Source organism: Artibeus jamaicensis, unplaced genomic scaffold (genome assembly GCF_021234435.1).
Source record: "Artibeus jamaicensis isolate MK-2021 breed Jamaican fruit bat unplaced genomic scaffold, CSHL_Jam_final contig_69, whole genome shotgun sequence".
Taxonomy (NCBI): domain Eukaryota; kingdom Metazoa; phylum Chordata; class Mammalia; order Chiroptera; family Phyllostomidae; genus Artibeus; species Artibeus jamaicensis.
The window spans coordinates 425,740-446,407 of NW_026521927.1; the positions used below are offsets into that span (position 1 = coordinate 425,740).

Consider the following 20,668-nt stretch of genomic DNA (forward strand, 5'->3'; position numbering starts at 1 on the left):
CTACATGGAGAACCACTTCTTAATCCTGCCACGAATCTGTGGGGTCTTCACACTGTAGATGATGGGGTTCAGCAGGGGTGGGAAGATAATGTAGATGTTTCCCATGAGAACGTGAATCACAGGAGAGAGATGCTTCCCGAAGCGGTGCACCATAGTCAAACCGATAACTGGAATATAGAAAACCAGGACAGCCGAGATGTGGGAGATACAGGTCTGCAAGGGCTTGAGCATCTCCTCTCCAGATGCAATAGCCAAGACAGAGTGCAGGATCAGAATGTAGGACACAAGAATTAATATGGAATCAAGCAAAAGTGTACAAATCACCAGAGCCAAGGCATACAAACTGTTGAAGCGGGTGTCAGAACATGCTAGTCTCAGCAGGTCTTGGTGAAGACAGAAAGAGTGGGAGAGGACATGCAGATGGCAGTAGTGAAAAAACTTTAGGCGAGTCGCAGGAGCAATGATGAATATGAAACTCCTAACTAAAATACCCAGTATAATTTTGATGACCCTGGCATTGGTTAATATGGATGTGTACCTCAGAGGATTATAGATTGCCGTAAAACGATCAAAGGCCATGGCGAGAAGGACTCCAGACTCTGTGAATGATAATCCATGAATGAAGTAAATCTGTGCGATGCAGGCATCCAGGCTGACTTCCTGGCTGAGCCCCCACAGGATCCCCAGTACTGTGTGCACTGTGGACAGTCCCATGCACAGGTCAGTGAGGGCCAGCATGGCCAGGAAGTAGAACATGGGCTGGTGCAGGCTTGGCTCAGTCCGGATCACGTGCAGCACCAGGCAGTTCCCTGAGAGAACCATAGCATAGATGGAGAAGAAGGGGATGGATAGCCAGGGATATTCCCTTTCCAGACCTGGAAAGCCTGTTAGAAGAAACATGGAGGAATTGGTGTCATGAGCAGAAAGAGGAGGCATGGATAACTTGAGATGCTTTTTCTGTGAGTCTGAAATTATATCCATTTGGTAGGTCACATTCAAACAACCTATTTTTTCATACAGGAGCAAGGTGAGTAAAAGGGAGATACCATGCAGCATAGAATTCTTTAAATCATATTAAAAAGTCACAGTTGCTGTTCACATTCATCATCCAAGAGCATTGCAACACTTAAAAATCTCACGCTATTTCTACTTGGTAGAACATTGAGGGTAGAAAAAATATCTAACTTATTGGCCTTTTCTCAAGCAATTTTAAACTCTGAAAGGATTTGATTCCCAAAATGAATATTAATCCTTCAGTGTCATTATAAAAAGTCACTACCTTCACCTTCACAGGACCCTTTCATTCATCCTGTAATTCAGTCTGTCTCCTCTCTCCAGCAATCCCTGGTCCTTGCAAAACTTCAAAGATATAGTTGTTTCTCTGTTCCCAGGAGAGTAGATAGTATCTTTTTAAGTCCTTGCACAAGAAAGAGCCAGAGGGCTATGATTTATAATATTCAGAAGGAGGCTAATGGGTATAAATTGACCTCAGGTCCCCAGGGACATTCTATTTACATTTCAAAGAGAATGATGAAAACAGCTATGCCTGACTGCAATCTGGAATTATCCAAGATCAGTGAATTTATTTTATTCAGCAAACACATAGTCCATTTGACATTTTGGACTCTTTAAGTACTCTTTTAGGCATTTTTGAGTTACAGGTAATTTAAGCCTCACACCAAGGCTGAGCCATAGGTGGTATACCAGAGGGGAGGTGGAAGAGGAAAATGGGGGGAAGGGAAGAAGGGTTTTCAGGAACAACTACAAAGGACTCAAGGACAAAACCAAGGAAGGGTGAAATCAGGGGAAGGAGGGGGGATGGCTGGAGGAGGAGTGGTGTGGGGGTAAATGAAGACAACTGTACTTGAACAACAATAAAAGAATTAAAAATAAATTAAAAAAATAACTATGAGACAGTTACACAATAGAATACTATTGTATTGTGTAAATACTATAGAGAATTGTTGTTAAATTCCTAAGTGTTTAATTCTGCTTAGCAGAACCTACATTTTCCCATCTATCCCCTGCTTTCCAAAAATATACATCATGCCACTTTGCTTTATGAAAGACTTATATTAGTATGGTAATGGTAATTTCTAGTACAGAAACCAACTAACCTTATTTAATTACAATGAAAAAGGTCATAAAAATATTTAGAACAATAACAATACCATTATAGCTATGTAATAAGGGAAAGTTTCCAAGTACATATCTCTAGGTCAGTTTATCCATAGAAATACAATGTGAGTCACTTCTGTAGGTCTAAATGCTCTGAATAAAAAGAAACCAGTGACTAGTGTAATATTTCATTAACCTAATATAGTTTATTGTCAGCAACTAGTCAATATAAACATTATTTAAAGAAACATTTTAAATCATTTTCCACACTACATTCTTGATCCAATTTGCATTTTCTTTTCTTTTTTTTAAAGAATTCTTATGAGCTTATTTGAGTCAAACTAACAACAATTGCTGGGAAGCAAATTCTATCTATCTATCTATCATTTATCTATCTCTATAAAAATATATAAGATATATTTTATTGTTGTTTAAATAGAGTTGTCTCTATTTTCCCAAGACCACTTTACCCCACTCCACCTACCCCCACCTCCCACCCTCCATCCTTCCCTACTTTGGCTTTGTTCATGGGTCCTTTATACATGTTCCTTGACCACCCTTCCCCTTCTTCCCTCCATTATCCCCTCCCCCACTCTGGTTAATGTCAGTTTGTTCTTTATTTCAATGCCTCTGGTTATATTTTGCTTCATTATTTGTTTTGGTAACTGGGTTCCACTTATAAGTGAGATTATACACCTGGCTTATTTCACTTAATATAATGCTCTCCACTTCCATCCATGCTGTTGTGAAGGGTAGGAGCTCCTTCTTTCTTTCTGCTGCATAGTATTCCATTGTGTAAATGTACCATAGTTTTCCATCCACTCAATTACAGAAGGACAGTTAGGTTAATTCCAGCACTTGGCTATTATAAATCATACTGCTATGAACATTGGGGTGCATATGTTCTTTTGAATTGGCGTTTGAGGATGCTTAGGATAAAATCCTAGCAGTGAAATTGCTGGGTCAAAGGCAAGTTCCATTTTTAGTTTTTTGAGGAAATTCCATACTGTTTTCCACAGTAGTTGCACCAGTCTGCATTCCCACCAACAGTATACTAGGATTCCCTTTTCTCCACAACCTCACCAGCACTTACTGTTTGTTAATTTGTTTATAATGGCCATTCTGACTGGTGTAAAGTAAGTATCTCATTGTAGATTTAATTTGCATCTCTGATGGCTCATGATGCTGAGTATTGTTTCATATGTCTCTGGGCCCTCTGTATGTCCTGCTTGGAGAAGTTTCTGTTCAGGTCCCTGGCCCATTATTAAATTGGGCTTCTTGTTTTTCTGGAGTGGTTGAGTTCCCAATTTGAACTTATCACATTTCATGTACTCAATAGCTATTTGTGGCTTATGGCTACCTTTTTAAGTATTGCAATTCTGACCTCAGGCTTTCATCTCTGAAATGGAAATAATAGCGATTTGTTTTTATTAATGTGTTTCTCTACATCTTCATTATTCTAAATGCTTTATTTATATAGTCATCTAATTTAATTTTCAGGACAACCCTATGAAACTGGTAACATATTAACCCCATTTTAGATGAGAAAACTGATATATGCTTAAGTGTCTTGCTGAAGTTCACAATTCTCAAAGGCTTTGAAGAATGGTTTCTATGTCAGAAAGTTGACTCTATGGGCACATTTTTTATTGCTATGCTCTACTGACTCTGAAAATAAAGATATGATCTTCAAATAATTCTAGCAATTAAATTAGATAGCAAAAATACTCTAACTCTGAGTTTTAATGATACTAAAATTCCTAGCACACAGTAAATTTAAGAAACCTCAATAATATTGTTATGAAAACAGAGATTCTGAATTCAAGCAGCTTATAAAGTTTATCAACTTTATACAAAACTATATGACTTATAAACAGTGTTTTATATTTGCCAGCACATGAACTCTGAATATCTAAGCAGAGGATTCAAATAAAGGGAGAGAGATAAAATAAGGCAGAAATGAAGAGAAATAAAATGAAATTTTATGTTAATAACAATAATCTACTTTATATAGGGCATACCTGCTGCCCTTTAAATAAAAATTAAAGGCCAGTCTGGGAGGAAACAAGCTACCAAAGGTTTCTGAAACAATCTGTCCAACACTCATTTTCAAACCCCCTGGGACGAAGAAATTATTTTTATAAACTTGTGCTTGTACGAACATTGAAAACGTGTTGGAGTGGAAAGTCTGCGTTGCAGGCGCTACCCATGGCTTTTCCCTCATTTTTCCAAAGGGGCACAGGTTGCTGCATCCCTCAGCACAGCCTGTCCCAGGCTCCAGCATTCACTTCACTGACTGTCGCACTCTTGCACCTGCTCAAATCTTGCTTCTCTGAGGATCTCAATGCCACGGTGTCTGAAACAGGAGAGTGATCTCCATTTTCAAAATTGGAAAGAACATCTCTGCCGCAAATGGCAGTTGCACTTTATTAAGCCTTCAAACACAGATGTCAGAATGGACCACATGGTTAGTAATTGATTTTTATAAACTACTTAGTGTTTTATATAATAAGCAGGGGCTAGCTAATCTTACACCCTACAACAGTGGCTAATTCATTTCACTAGGTTTTAAGTGTGAATAACCTGAATGTGCTTTCTTTTTCTGCTTTGTATTCTTAAGCCTCATTATTACAACTTCACAAGCCAAACATTTATTTTTTTCTGCTGCCTGTAATAGGAAGTCTTGAAGCAGAAAGTGATGGTGATGTTGTAACCAGGGACATGAATTCCTCTCATGAGACCAAAGTTCTGATAACCAGGCAGTTTCATACGTAGGCATAAATTAATTTGATCAGTGTTTTGGAGCAAATTTACCTTTAAAAAGCATGAGCAATGTGCTAATGTAATCATTTTAATTATAGCTGTTACTTCAGACTTTATATTAAGGCAGTGAAAATATATATATATATATAAATCTTTCACAGTCTGAGAGGCTTCTCTCTTTACAGACCAATGTTTGTGCAACCTGATTTCAAAGTCAGTAACTCTACCTTTCTTCTTACTGGTTTTCCTGGCCTGGAAAGAGACTATCCCTGGCTCTCTATCCCCTTCTCCTGTATCTATGCTATGATAATTTCAGGGAACTGCCTGGTGCTACATGTGATCCGAACTGAGCCAAGCCTGCACCAGCCCATGTTCTACTTCCTGGCCATGCTGGCCCTCACTGACCTGTGCATGGGACTGTCCACAGTGCACACAGTGTTGGGGATCCTGTGGGGGCTCAGTCGGCAGATTGATTTGGATGCTTGCATTGCTCAGACCTTCTTTGTTCATGGCTTATCATGCATGGAATCTGGAGTTCTTCTTGCAATGGCTTTTGATCGCTTTACAGCAATCTGCAATCCTCTGAGATACACATCCATCCTCACCAATACCAGAATCATCAATGTTGGTGTGGCTATTCTAGGTAGGAGTTTCCTATTCATTATTGTTCCCATTGTCCGCCTAAAGTTCTTCCATTACTGCCGCCCCCACGTCCTCTCCCACTCTTTCTGCCTCCACCAGGACCTACTCCGGCTGGCCTGCTCTGACATCCGCTTCAACAGCTTCTATGCTTTAGCCCTGGTCATTTGCACTTTGTTTTTGGATTCGGTGCTCATTCTCATCTCCTACATCTTGATTCTGCATTCCGTCTTGGCCATTGCATCCCAGGAAGAACGACTCAAGTCCTTGCAGACCTGTGTCTCCCACACCTGTGCTGTCCTGGTTTTCTATATTCCGATCATTGGTCTGACCATGGTGCACCGTTTCGGGAAGCATCTCTCACCTGTGGTCCATGTCCTCATGGGCAACATCTATATCCTTTTTCCACCCTTGATGAACCCCATTATCTACAGTGTCAAGACCCAACAGATTCGTAGCAGAATCCAGAGATGGTTCACTAAACAGAGTACTAGAGGTTAATGTGTTTTAGAAAAGGGGTGATGGTATTTGGAAAAGGAGTGACTAATAATGATTTGCAGCAGAAATAATAAATTTATATGTAATTCTTAAAAGGTTAAAGGCATATTTATAGTCATTTTCTAATTTAGTTTTTCAAAGCCAGATAAATAGCCAGAGAGAATGTTCCTGATCTTATTTCCTTATTTTAAAGTTAAATATAATGTGTACTAAAGTGAATTATGTTCCATAAGGTACCAGTGAGCATTTACCAGGAAATGATTTAACTTTTAGTACCACCCATGCTCTTCAAATTCTAGTTCAAAGTGTGATTTTGTTGCTGCATGTAACTGTTACATGTCTATACTTATATCATAAACAACTGTTACATGTTATTGTGCTGTGTCACAGACTGACTGTTGAGTCATTCATACCTCTCTACCTTTCATTAAGCAAAAGTGTCCAGAAAGTTCATTCTGTCTCATTTAATAGAATGCATTGTATAGGTAGATTAGATATCAGAGTTTAATACAGAAGGTTTGGTGAACATGACACTGAGACAGCTATTACCTCTCTACATATCCTACTCCATATGTCCCTACACATATGCCAGCATTGTAGTGAATGCAGAAGAGTTTAAGATGCTTATGAGACTTGTCAATTGATTCTAATCATGGCATACAGGGGGCTTTAAAGGCAGTTTGAGAAACTTCTTTATTTTTAGGAGAGGTTGCTGAAGAACAGAAATATAAAGTAAAACATTAATACCTAGACTGAGGATAGAAATGTGGCTTTGAGATTCTTTTGAACATATGTCTTATGTCTAAGTCTCATCTTCAATACTGGGAACAACAAGGAATTCAATTCAGTCATTAAATGCAAGTGTGCATTTCCTTGGTCCTTGCTTTTTAAAAAAAATGATCTCCTCCCAAAATAAAAAAAAAATGGTATTAGCCTCAAGATTTCTTTTTCTCAGTTGAATATTGTCACTTATGCACAGCTATACACTAGCCATGGCTGGGGTAGCAGAGTTATCAGCAGAACCTGACTGTACTTAAGTTTGTACATTGGAAGAAGCCAATTATCCTATATTTCCACTAATAATTTTCTAAGAAATATAAAAGTATTCCATTTTGAAAATTAATATTGGATTTGTTACCTTTTAGTTAGTCTTTTATTGTTTTGTTATTGGAAAACTAATAATTAGTTTTTATTTTTAATTAAAAGACCCCAGGTTTATATTTGTGCCCTGTGCCTTTCCAAAGTGGCCATTCATCACCCATGACATCCCTGCAGCTCAGGCCTCTTTAACAGCTCTGCCTCTGCTGGTTTGCTTTCCCTCAATTACTTTCTTTCTATTGAGCTTCCTATGATGGTACTTCTTTATTTCAGAATGGCTTCTCCTTGCATCAGTCCTGTCTCTTTCCCTATAGCCCATTGCCTAAAGACCCTGCTTGCAAATCACTGGTACCTGATCTAGTTACAGTGGAGAAGTTTGCAATGTATTCCTCCTCTTTCTTGGGGAGGGCAGGCCACAGAAACCTCTATATTAAATTATGACATTAATAGATGATGACATAAATGATCTTTATAACATATACATTAAGCAAGATGTTTTATGTACATCAGATTTGTAAGAATAACTGTCTGAATTAGTTCAAGGCAGTAGTATTGTCCTCATTTTGTACAACAGCGTAATAGGATTGGGGACTTTAAATTTCAGGTAAATTTATTCTTTTCTCTATAAGTATTTCTAAGAAAATAAGTTTGCCAATAATCAAGGTTTTATAAAATCTCATAAGTGTCCCCTCAATTTCTTTACAAACTGAATGGAACACACAGGAGACTGAAATGAGCCCAAGTAAATAACAGTGAAAAGGAAGGATTATTTATAAAAGTGATTTATGTACGTTAGTGTCAAAATACTGTGCTTACACACTCACATTTTATTTTATTTATAACTAAACTGATAACTTATAATTAGAAATTAACAAATCAGTTCATTGTATGCATATGAGTATATGTTTATATGCATATTTGTGTTAATATATTGTGTATATTATTGATCTTTATTATTTGCAGATTCTGTGCTTGTGAGTTCATATTCAAAACCACAAAATTAGTACTGACAGCATTTGTACCATCATTACTGAACATGAGCAGAACAGCAAAAAACTGGGGTTGCCCAGGGCACATTTTCCCAGATGAGGCTGGACAAGGTGATGCTCCGCTTTCTTGTATTGGTTCTTACACTGTACAAATGTATCTTCTGTGTGATCTGGTCAATGTTAAGTTTTTCTTATTTTGTGCTGTATGTTGGTGATTTCAAACAAATGGCCCCAAGCATAGTGCTGAACGGCTGTCTAGTGTTTTTAAACATAAGGCTGTGATATAACCTACGGAGAATATACATGTGTTAGAAAAGCTTCCTTTAGGCATGAGTTACAGGGTTAGGGTTTGTAAGTTCAATGTTAATTAATCTAAAATATTGTGCACCCAGAAAAAGAAGATTTTTACTCATCTATGTCCGAGGTTACTCTGATAAGTACTAAAGTGTGTATATATATATATATATATATATATATATATATATATATAGTGTGTGTGTGTGTGTGTGTGTGTGTGTGTGTGATGAAACTATGGAAAACATGGAAAAGTGGGTAAATATGTGGGTTTATGACATGATGGGCAATTAAGTGAAGTACAGTGTACAGCACTGTTGTGAAGGGGAAATCCAGATAACCCAGGATCGGGAAAGCATTGAGCCTTTCTCAGATAGTCTTTGATTGTAATGAAATACTGCATGTAATTTTCATAAGAAATAAATACTAAATGTGTTTAATACATAGTAAAATGTGTCTTTAAATAGAAACACATGCACAAATACTTATGTATTAACTGGCTGATGAGAATATGACTAGAGGCTCAAAGGAACTTAATGCTGTATTACTCCAGAGGAGAAATGGTTTAGAATTTACTAATACAGTGTTTGCAGTGGCTTCACAGAACCTAACTAGCAATTAATGAGGTTAGACTCTGTCTCTGTCTCTCTCTCTCTCTCTGTCTGTCTCTGCGTGTGTGCGTATATATATATAATACAAATAGAGTATATATATATATTCTATTAACATATACAGTGAAAAAGAAGAAAATTTTACGTTTTGTAATAGTATGGATGGACTTGGAGACCATTATGCTAAGTGAAATAAACCAACCAGAGAAAGACAAATCCCATGATTCCACTCATATGTGGAATCTAATGAGCAAACTGATCTAACAAGCAAAACACAGACAGACTCATAGATGGAGAGCAGATGACAGCTTGTGGGGAGGGGAGGTTAGGAGGTGGGGGGATTGAACAAAAAGGAAAAAGGACTGATGGACATGGATGACAATGTGGTGATTGCTGGGGACTAAATGGTAATGGAAAAAATACAATAAAGATTAATTTTTAGAAATGCTTACATAACAATAAAAATATATGTGCATATATACATATATACACTAAACCATTTATTATATTATTGATATGTTTGAAAAGTTTATTTAGAGAAACAACCAATTTCCTTATGATGTTTCCATAATATTTAATATTTGACATTTCAAAACATAAAGGAGTCCGAAAGTTGTAATTTAGAGTTGTTTGCATCATATCTGTGGATGAAAAAAATGTTTCAGAACAATATTGATGACATGATTTGATTTTTATTTAAGTAATTCTACCTATATTCAGGTATAATAAACCCTGAATATCACACTCAACTCTAATGAAAGAGCGGGAATAGAGGACAGAAGAAGGTATTTTATTGTATGAGTTTTATACAATGAAAGATATTGTTTTAAGTATATATAGAGGTATTCAAAGGAAAGTGTTCTATAAATTTTTCATTTAATATGGTATAATTTTAACTTTTTAATTGATTTTTCATATGTATGAGCATCACAACTTCATATACATCAAAGATTATATGTAAATTTTGTGATTGGCAACATTTTCTAGACATAACAAATTATAAAAATAATGTAAATAATAAAGTTTTGTGTATGAAACCCAAATTATTATTCTGTCAATAAGAGTAGGAAAGAGAGAATAGAGGCAAAAAGTTTAAAATATATTAGTCACATTCTGAAGCAATAAAAACTCAGCAATAAAAAGTCAGTGGGATTTCAGAGGACAGAGACAGCTGACTTTCTAAAGCCATGGTCGCCAAGAGCGGTCTGCTATTTCTGAGGATAAAGCAGGAATTCAAGGAAGAGAATTTTCCTGGCAGAAGGCCCATTCTAAAGGTCAGAGAAACAGACATTTTCAAATTTTGGCAAGGTATCAGGAGAAAAAAAGGAGGCAACAGAAAGATCTAAATCCTGGTAAGAAAGGAGGAATGGAGAATTAATACTGAAAATGTCTTAGTTTTCACATAAGACAATTGCTGAACTCTGAAACTTTACATAAAGGGAGGTCAAAAAAGTAAGCAGATGACATCTGGAAAATAAATAGGGAGTTTTTCACAGTCTTTCCTTGCTCAACACACAAGGATTATAGTCTAGGGCGTGGATTAGACACCTAGTCCACAGTTAAAAGCCCTAAAAGAAAAGCCTTAGGTGCAAGACTGCCACTGGCCAATAAAAGGTTGGATAATGTGATATGTATATATGATAGGATATAAGATCCAGAACTGTGAGTAAAAAATGAGAAAAAAGCAAGGAAATAGAATTGGAAGAAGACACATATATGGGGAATACATCTATTAAATGCCTTAAGACATGCCTCTTTCTGGGGCAAGTGAAAGACAGTAATAAATAAATATTTGTATACAGGAGAAAATGATCAAAATGAAGTCAGGACTGCCCACAATAAAAACCCCAAAGAGACAATAGAATTTATGAATGTAAACATCTTCAGTGGCAAGCTTCACAAGGGCCATGTGTTGTGAAGTTTAAGTGTGAGGTATTAACTTTGATTGACGAAGTTTTAGATGCCACTTTATGAGAAATAGGCATGATATTACCAGAATGGAAAGCCACGATGCCACCCCAACTTGAATATGAGTGACTATTTGTTGTGTGAATGTGGTAGCATACTTCAGAGGATAACAGACCGCTATGTAGTGGTCCAGAGATATAGCCAGCAGGACTCCTGCTGCAATACCTTGAAATGTGTGGATGAGCCACATCTGGAAAAGAAAGCATCAAAATAGATCTCTGCCAGGTGTAACCCAAAATTTCCAAGCATCTTGGGGACAATGCTGGTGCCAAGTGCAATTTCTCTGGCTCCCAGCATGGCCAAGAAGATAGATAAAGGCTCAAGGAGACTGAGTTCCAATTTGATAATGAGCCAAAGTAGAGAATTTCCCACCAAAGCAATGAAGTACATAACACAGAATGGAGTCCCAACCCAACTCTGCATAGTTTCCAGGCCAGGGATCCCAATAAGGGTGACCACAGAAGGCATGAACTTGGTGCCATCTGTAACGGGCATGGCAGATCAGTGTCATTCCTGACAAGGAAGCAAAGTTTGGTAAACTGTGATTCTCTGTACTCATCTCAGTCAGTCACACAAATATTGAACAGCAGGATTATGAGAATCAACTTCATCAGCTTATACAACATTCTCTTTAAAATGCATGAGATGATGGATGTTGGCCCCACAGAAAGCTTCATCAGAACACATACACATTAGCAAAACCATTCACCCACACTCATGATATCCACAGTTGGAGAATGGAGTATTTGATGGCCCAGGCAGATGATAGGACCAACGTGACCAGGCTGCTTACTGGTGTTCTTCCTGCTCTCTACCCAACCCCAGCCCATTTTCTCTTTCTTCTTCTAACCTGTTTGTGGAAATCAGAAGGATAAAATGGAACAGTACTTTAGAACGAGAAACACCAAAATCCATAATGCATCGAGGCCCATTTTCCTCTCCTTTCCACTTCCTGTCTTCTTTTCATCCTCCACTCACTTTAGACTAGCAGGGCTGGGTATTTCTACAGAACACACTAACACTTCTTTGATAAACTACTGATTGAAGACTCTTTCTAGGATTGTGACCCCTCCAATAAAACTACTTCCCATCTTGAATTTCCTTCCCACCAAGAGATTTTGAAATATGATGTGATGCAGGACCCAGACTCCATCGCAATAGACACTGGCAGCTGCATAATTTTGTGTACTACCATGGTGATTCTGTTACCGAACAAGAGGTCCGAGGGAGGGGTAATACAATATTTGGCCCACCTACAGATGCCCAAAACTGCTATACAACAGGGGCCCCTCCCCCCAAAAAACAAAATACTAAAATCTACTGGGCTCTTCTGTCCGCCGCCAATTGGAAAGACATCTCTCAATGCCAGAGATTTGTGAAAAGGAAACAAAATGTTTATTTAATGCTATTCAGGCCTAACACCTCCACTAAAATAGCAAAGTCCTTTAGGGTATACACCTACACCCGCACAGCTCTCCCTTCTCCCACTGTCCCAACTCCGGGTACCGTAAATCAGGAAAAGAGCACACGTCTGTGTTACAGGCCGCTGGCACCATCAGCTGTGTCACTGTGCAGGCAGGATCTCCAGTTAATCCAAAGTACTGTGGTACCCTCTCATGGTCCACTGGCAAGAGTTCTTTGTACCCAGTTCCAGTCAAAGTCTCTCTTGCTTTCCAGGCCACACGGCCAAAGGGGGCACCCCAAAGCCACGTGGGCCTCTTCTACCAAAGCTGCAGGGGTCCGCACTCCACCAAAAGCATGTGGCTGTCTTCTTCACCTTGCTGCAGAGATCTCAATTCTGGCGAAGCTGCGTGGTTTTCCCTTTCACCTGGGCAGTTATCCCCTCATGTCCTGGAGCCCATCTTTTCCAAGCTCCCACACAGGTACCTCTCACTCAGGAGTTCAGCCCCTAGTTAACATCCTGGGTCCCAGCCACTCCCTTCTCCCCTGGCTCCAAACTCAGCCACAGCTATTTAACATATATATGAAACCAGTTAAAGGTTATAGATATGTTAAATAACCATTCCAGAGGTTAGCTGCAAAACTATTGCTATGCAAAACAGCTTTCAATGACCCTGGTTCTATTCATCCCTTCCCCCTGGGGGTAGGGGAGTAAGGACATCCTATATGTCTCTCCAATATTCCTATACACTTTGAATTCTGGACACCATTCCAAATCTTTTATTTGGGCCCCCCCCCTTGGCTGCACCCTGTATCAATTCTGATTCAGGAAACAAGTCTTATATATAAATTTCTCACTTAGATAAGCAACCGTGGCTCCTCGCCCAGTATCTTTTCCACACAATAAAGTGAGGACAGTTTGAAAATATCAGTTAATAAAATCAAAAGGCATAAAGAGTACCTGGGGTAGGTAAAGAGAGACCTTGGTTGTTTCACCAGGAGAGCAATGAGGAAGATGTTGAAGTGTTTTTGGAAGGTTAGGTAAATGAAGTTGGAAGCAGAAAGTTCTAATTTCTTATCTTCTGCAAAATCTGAACAAATTAAAAATATAAGGGAGTGGATTCTTTGAGAATTGTCCAAGATGTTGAATGGAGAATAATTAATTGACAGACACAAGTATAAGTGACTTGGAAAGCAGCAGAGACAGAAAGAAAAGACTCCAGAAAACTCATTGCAATACAAAGTTTGTTGTTGTGAACATGTCACACTGATACAGGGTTCAGCCAGAGGGCCCCCCAAAAAAAGATTTGGAAAGGTGTCCAGAGTTCAAGGTGTATGGAAATATTGGAGAGACATATTGGGATGTCCTCACCCCCCCCCTCCCAGGGGAAAGGGATGAATGGAGCCAGGCCATTGAGAGCTGTTTTGCATAGCAACAGTTTTGGAGTTAACCTCTGGAGGAATGGTTATTTAACATATCTATAACCTTTAACTGGTTTCATAGATATGTTAATTAGCAGTGGCCAAGTTTGGAGCCAGGGAGAAGGAACTAGCAGGGACTGAGGATGGAACTGGGAGGACTCAAAATGGTAACGAGGGGCTGTGCTCCTGAGTGAGAAGGCCTGTGTGAGAGCTTGAAAAAGACTAGCTCCAGGACATGAAGGGTCCCCGCTTGGCCAGATGGGAGAGAGCCACGCGGTTTCAGCAGAGTGAGGACCCCCTCTTGGTGAGGTGAAAGAGGGAGCCACGTGGTTTTGGCAGGGTGCAGACCCCCTCTTTCCCAGTTGAAAGGGAAGAACCACGCAGCTTTTCCAGAATGGAGACCCCTGCAGCCAGGTGAAGAAGACAGCCACATGCTGGAGTGCGGACTCCTGCAGCTTTGGTAGAAGAGGCCCACGCGGCTTTGGGGTGCCCAGTTTGGCCGCGTGGCCTGGAAAAGCAGGAGAGACTTTGACTGGAACTGGGTACAAAGGACTCTTGCCAGTGGACCATGAGAGGGTACCACAGTACTTTGGATTAACTCGAGATCCTGCACGGTGACACAGCTGACGGTGCCAGCGGCCTGCAACACAGACGTGTGCTCTTTTCCTGATTTACGGTACCCGGAGTTGGGACAGTGGGAGAAGGGAGTGCTGTGTGGGTGTAGGTGTATACCCTAAAGGACTTTGATATTTTAGTGGTGGCATTAGGCCTGAGTAGCATTAAATAAACATTTTGTTTCCTTTTCACAAATCTCTGGCATTAAGAGATGTCTTTCCAATTGGCGGCGGACAGAAGGGCCCAGTAGATTTTAGTATTTTGTTTTTGGGAGGGGCCCCTGTTGTATAGCAGTTTTGGGCATCCCTAAGTGGGCCAAATATTGTATTGCCCCTCCCTCAGACCTCCTCTGGTTCGGTAACAACACTTTCCAGCAATGAATACAAACAGCAAACTATAGTTCAGTTTTAGCACTGACAAGAGTATGCACCTAAAAATGTATTTTTTAAAGTGAGAACAGAGATGCTGCCTAAGTGATTAGTTGTGTAAATCTAAATCAAAAACTTCTAACCATTTTTTGTGTTGTTACTCTAGGTACTTTGAAACATTTCTCTATAAATGAAGTCATCATCTCCAAATACTATTCTGAGTTATTCACTGGCCCCCAACATTATTCATAAATTTTAAATTTGGAATGTTTTAGAGATTATTGTACTAAATCGCTCTCTCAAAACAGAATTCTTTAGCATAGTTTCTTAGCCTCTGAGTTGATGTATATTAATGCCTTTTCTTACCTTGTGTCTAATTATTGTATAACTCTCTTAGAAAGACCTTATACTGAGCTAACACCATCTTCTGTAACCACCACCTCCCTTTTTGAGTTATACAGCTTCAGACACAAAGTATAAAGACTCACATCAGTCATGATACTCTGTTTTTCAAATAGAACATGTTCAGGTCAACTGAACTTGTCCAATAACATTACAAATTGACTTTAACCTCTTCATCTTCTAAAGCATATTCTTCAATTTATTGGACTGTTCTCTAATTATATTTGCTACAAGTTCAAATTCAGACTCTATCAGAAATAAATTTATACTCTTTACTTTTATGACTTGGAATTTGGTTTCTGGGGCTTTACTTGTGTTTTTGTTACTGAACAAGAGGTCCGAGGGAGGGGTAATACAATATTTGGCCCACCTAGGGATGCCCAAAACTGCTATACAACAGAGGCCCCTCCCAAAAACAAAATACTAAAATCTACTGGGCTCTTCTGTCCGCCGCCAATTGGAAAGACATCTCTCAATGCCAGAGATTTGTGAAAAGGAAACAAAATGTTTATTTAATGTTATTCAGGCCTAACACCTCCACTAAAATAGCAAAGTCCTTTAGGGTATACACCTACACCCGCACAGCTCTCCCTTCTCCCACTGTCCCAACTCCGGGTACCGTAAATCAGGAAAAGAGCACACGTCTGTGTTGCAGGCCGCTGGCACCATCAGCTGTGTCACCGTGCAGGCAGGATCTCCAGTTAATCCAAAGTACTGTGGTACCCTCTCATGGTCCACTGGCAAGAGTTCTTTGTACCCAGTTCCAGTCAAAGTCTCTCTTGCTTTCCAGGCCATGTGGCCAAAGAGGACACCCCAAAGCCGCGTGGGCCACTTCTACCAAAGCTGCAGGAGTCCGCACTCCACCAAAAGCATGTGGCTTTCTTCTTCACCTGGCTGCAGGGATCTCAATTCTGGCAAAGCTGCGTGGTTTTTCCCTTTCACCTGGGCAGTTATCCCCTCATGTCCTGGAGCCAGTCTTTTCCAAGCTCCCACACACCAGCCCTTCCACTCAGGGGCACAGCCCCTAGTTACATCTTGGGTCCAATCCACTCCTTTCTCCCTGGCTCCAAACGTGGCCACAGCTATTTAACATATCTATGAAACCAGTTAAAGGTTATAGATATGTTAAATAACCATTCCAGAGGTTAGCTGCAAAACTGTTGCTATGCAAAACAGCTCTCAATGGCCTGGCTCCATTTGTCTCTTCCCCCTGGGGGGAGGTGTGAGGACATCTTATATGTCTCTCCAATATTCCTATACACTTGGAATTCTGGACACTATTCCAAATCTTTATTTGGGGGCCCCCCGTGGCTGCACCCTGTATCATTTTCACTTCAAGATATATTTTTATCTCCACTTGAGCTAGTACACATTTCTGACTATTTACTCATTATCTAGGAACAGCAGTGGGAAGTGACTGGCATAGCAGAAGGTTGTTCTTCGCTGGTCCCAGGTATGGAAGATTTGTTTTCTAATGTAATTTTCCCTGATTACCAAACTTCATTACTCTTAAAAATCTTAACAGATATTTTTTACTCCCCAGGACAAAAAGGAGGTTTAGGGCAGGAAGAACTCAAGTCATTTTTTAGGGCAATCCCACTTAATTCCCAGGGGGCCTGACATATCATGTGTGACCAGAAGATGGCAGTATTGAAACATCTAGCACAATTGTGTCTCACAGAACCATCTTCTGTTTCAGATATCAAAAAATAGTTGCTCAATTATTACACATTGTTATAGGTCTTTTTAATTAATAGGAGGCTTAAATAACCTCACTACTAACCCATAATAATTTTAGAACTTATATTCCTCTAATAAAAATATTTTTCATTTTCTAGTATATATTTTAATGTCTTTTTTATTTGTCTTCCCTCTTACACCAGGAGGTAAATGAAACCATGTACTCTGAAGCATATAAAATGTGTTTCTTTTTTCATTTCTTGATACACCTAGGTAGATTTTTTAAATGTAGGTGTTTTTCTCATTTCATTTATGTATTTTGGTACATTTTGTATTTTATACTGTGAAATATGGTTCTTCCTTTCATACAATATTAATTTGTTTTTATCATACTTTGTTTTGTTCTCATTCAGGAATATCACATACTTATCATTTCCATTCTGTGTTACTTACATATAATAACCTCTCAGAAAGAATTTATATATTTGACATTTTTTCTCTTGCTGGAATGATGTCCTCATCAATTATTCAGTATGCCCTATCGATGCTACAACATCTGAAATATCTCATGCTCTAATACATAATTAACTTAGATTAAGTGCTTATTGTTTCATTATACACCTTTTCTGTCATACCCACTAACATTATTTTGTTCTTTCCCATAAGTTTTACTTCACATACTACAGGTTTACCTAATTTATATGAAAAGCCAAGGGCATATGATTCAAATTTATTTCTGCTTCATTCAACAAAACCTATTGTCCAAAATTATTCTCTACCTCTGTATATTGAATGGTAGTGTCCCTTCCTTCTTCTCCATTGGGATGTTTTCTTGGATTAGTTCTTCCTCATCAGGGAATCTGTCTAAAATTAGAAAGCCAAGTATCTCTCTCTGTCTCCTTTGTTATTTAAAAAAAATCATCTTATTGGTTCTCAGTTTTAAAGGTTTAACCAAAAAAATTTAAAACTGATCTCTGTTGATGCAGCATGTAGAAAGAAAATGAAGGTGTATGGGTAGAGGGCTAGCAAAGAGTGAAGAAAAGTCTAAAGTCCCTGTTTTAGCAGTTGGTTCCTCATATTCCAGTTTTGTATTTGGCTTATACTTTATTTCAAAATTACATACTGAGTCATTCAAGTCACCATCTTTGTTTACCTAACACTGGAATAAACTTTGTAGTATACATAATTTTTGTATGGCAATATTAAATACAACCTCAAAACTTCCAGATTCATTGCTTTTTGAATACCGTTAACCGATACCATGAAGATGTTGACCTTGTTTGTTATTTAATGTAATTTTATAGAGCTTCTAAGAAGTCTCAGGAATTGTTTTACATGTTATCAATAAGAATGGAAATAAAATAAAGTTTCATACTTAGGATAATTGCAGTAGGCAATTACTGAATGCAATGAAATTAATTTTTATATTTATTTCATTCTAAACTTCAACCTCCAAATTTGGATAAGATTCACTGGGTAATGTCATTCGAATATGTACCACTTTAAGAATACTTTCTATTTAAGTACTAATCACATTTTCGTTTTCCAAAAAATAAAGTATTTTAAATACCGTAATTTTTGTAAGTATTTTACTACATTATTTCCTATATAAATTCATCACTATTTATTATCTATGGGATTCAACATACATGTTTTTTGTTGCTGATATCAGTATTGCATTATTTTCATATTCATCAGTTTTTAAGAGAAAATAGGTAAAAAATAAGCAATTCAAAATATGTCACATTATAGATTCACAAGCAGATGTTAGAAAATGAGATATGTCCACAATTATAGCTATGGGTTGGGTTAGCAGTTTGAAAATATTGATGTGTGACATGGTCCTTGAAAAATTACTTAGTATTATCTTGCTTTCTGCAATTTTGTTTTTACGGAGAGCTAAAGGCTGCCAGAGAAGAACTTCTAACTTCAAACAGACCAAACACAGAAGAATAATTAATTATAAATAGAAAACAATTTTAAAACTCAGCATAAGAGTTTTTTTTATCATATATGAGTGATCAGACAAGGTTAAGTATTTTATGATTTCTTAAGTACTTCCATCAATGATGAATATCTAAAATTTAAAGATTGTTTTAGGAGGTAGATATGTGTCAAAGATACAACTTTTCACCATATCCATGTCGCTACTTTGAACCAACCTAAAATCCCTGTACAAAGAGGAACTACTCATCAAAACGTTTTTTGAAGAGAATTAGTTTCAGGACATGATCCCGGATTTGTCTGGTCTTCACTCCATAGACAATAGGATTAAGAAAAGGTGGGACTAAAAGGTAAAGATTTGATAGAAGAATATGAACATATGGTGGTATGTGAGAGCCAAACCTATGTGTGAAGAAAGAGAAGAAGGCAAGGACATAGAACTGGAGGAAGACACATATGTGGGTAACACATGTATTGAAAGCTTTGAATCGTGCTTCTTTCTGGGGTAGTTGAAAGACAGTGATAAAGATTAGAACATAGGACAAAGTGATAAAAATTATGTCAAACCCTAAGATGGAGAAGGCAACAAATAGACCATATATTTTGTTGATTCGGACATCTTCTGAAGCCAGTTTCACAATGGCCAAGTGCTCACAGTAAGAGTGGGAGATGATGGTAGTGCGGAAGAGTTTAAGACGACATTTGATGAGCATTATGCATGGTGCTATAAGAATGGCAGCCCTGAGCGTCACCCCAACTCCGATGCGAGTCAAGAGTTGTTGGGAGAAGACGATGGCATGTCTCAGAGGGTGGCAGATGGCAACATAGCGATCGAGGGCCATTGCCAATAAGACACCTGATTCAATTCCTTGGAATGAGTGAATAAGCCACATTTGTAGAAGGCAGGCTTCAAAGTATATCTTTGAGAAATGAAACCAGAAAATGCCTAACATCTTGGGAAGGATACAGGTGCTAAGTGCAAGGTCTGTGGCTCCCAACATAGCCAAAAAAATGTACATGGGTTTGTGGAGGCTGGTTTCATATTTGATTATAAGTAAAATTAGGGCATTCCCAATCACAGCAATGAGGTACATGATACAGAATGGAATCCCAATCCAACACTGCACTGATTCCAAGCCAGGAATCCCAATGAGTGTCAGTACAGACGGCATGAAGACTGAGCCATTGAACTTGAGCATGGTGATCCGATCAGTAGAATCAAGTAGCAGTACAGTTGTTTTAATCTTCTGTTCCCTGTGAAGACTTCATGAATGGAAAATAAGAATAAATTAATTTATTCTTAATTTGGTAAAATATACTTCAGTTATTTAAAAAATATACCATCTTATCTTTTCTATCCAAACTACTCCTCTCTAACTTTTTTCTTAATCTTTAACAGTCCACTATCAGGTTCTATATTTTTTGTGTCTTAAATATTTCCAATAAGCAAAATTAAATGGATTGGATGGCTTCACTCTGGTCCATGACTGCTGGACCAAACCAATTTCCTTTAATTTTTGTTTGCTAAACATATGTGCTTTTTTTGTGACCTGCCAATAGGAAGTGTGAAAAAACAGTTAATACAGAGTAAAAATATTTCAAAAACTAGATTCCACCTAGGCTAGACATACAAGTTAGTGAGGGTTTACAGTGGCAGTAGATCATTCTGCTTGATTAAACTCATAAGCCTTATTTACCAGAATATTTTTCAGTTTTGCTGTTCACTAACGTTTTCTCAGTTTACTGCCTTCAGAGTGCGTTCCCTCTCCCATAAATTCTACCAAAATACTTTCAACCTAATTTTTCAAACTTGTTGTTTTTCCCAAAACCCAACCATATATCTTGCACCTTTTTTCTA

General features: G+C 38.3%; 4 protein-coding genes across 4 annotated transcripts; 1 reads left to right on the top strand and 3 right to left on the bottom strand.

Moving 5' to 3' along the window:
• Positions 1-1,056, bottom strand: LOC119055728 (olfactory receptor 51V1-like). The gene has a single exon (XM_037154000.2). The coding sequence runs from the start codon at positions 1,054-1,056 to the stop codon at positions 1-3; it is 1,056 nt and encodes a 351-aa protein (XP_037009895.2).
• A 4,014-nt stretch (positions 1,057-5,070) lies between these two features.
• LOC119055741 (olfactory receptor 51V1-like) lies at positions 5,071-6,021 on the top strand. The gene has a single exon (XM_037154013.2). The coding sequence runs from the start codon at positions 5,071-5,073 to the stop codon at positions 6,019-6,021; it is 951 nt and encodes a 316-aa protein (XP_037009908.2).
• A 4,537-nt stretch (positions 6,022-10,558) lies between these two features.
• Positions 10,559-11,473, bottom strand: LOC119055740 (olfactory receptor 52A4-like). Its single transcript, XM_037154012.2, is given in 3 exon segments — positions 10,559-10,795; positions 10,797-11,179; positions 11,182-11,473. Coding segments are annotated over 3 exon segments (912 nt in total).
• A 7,579-nt stretch (positions 11,474-19,052) lies between these two features.
• LOC119055739 (olfactory receptor 52A5-like) lies at positions 19,053-20,079 on the bottom strand. Its single transcript, XM_037154011.2, has one exon. It carries the CDS (start codon positions 20,007-20,009, stop codon positions 19,053-19,055), a length of 957 nt encoding a protein of 318 aa, XP_037009906.2. The 5' UTR covers positions 20,010-20,079.
• Between the last annotated feature and the right edge of the window lie 589 nt (positions 20,080-20,668).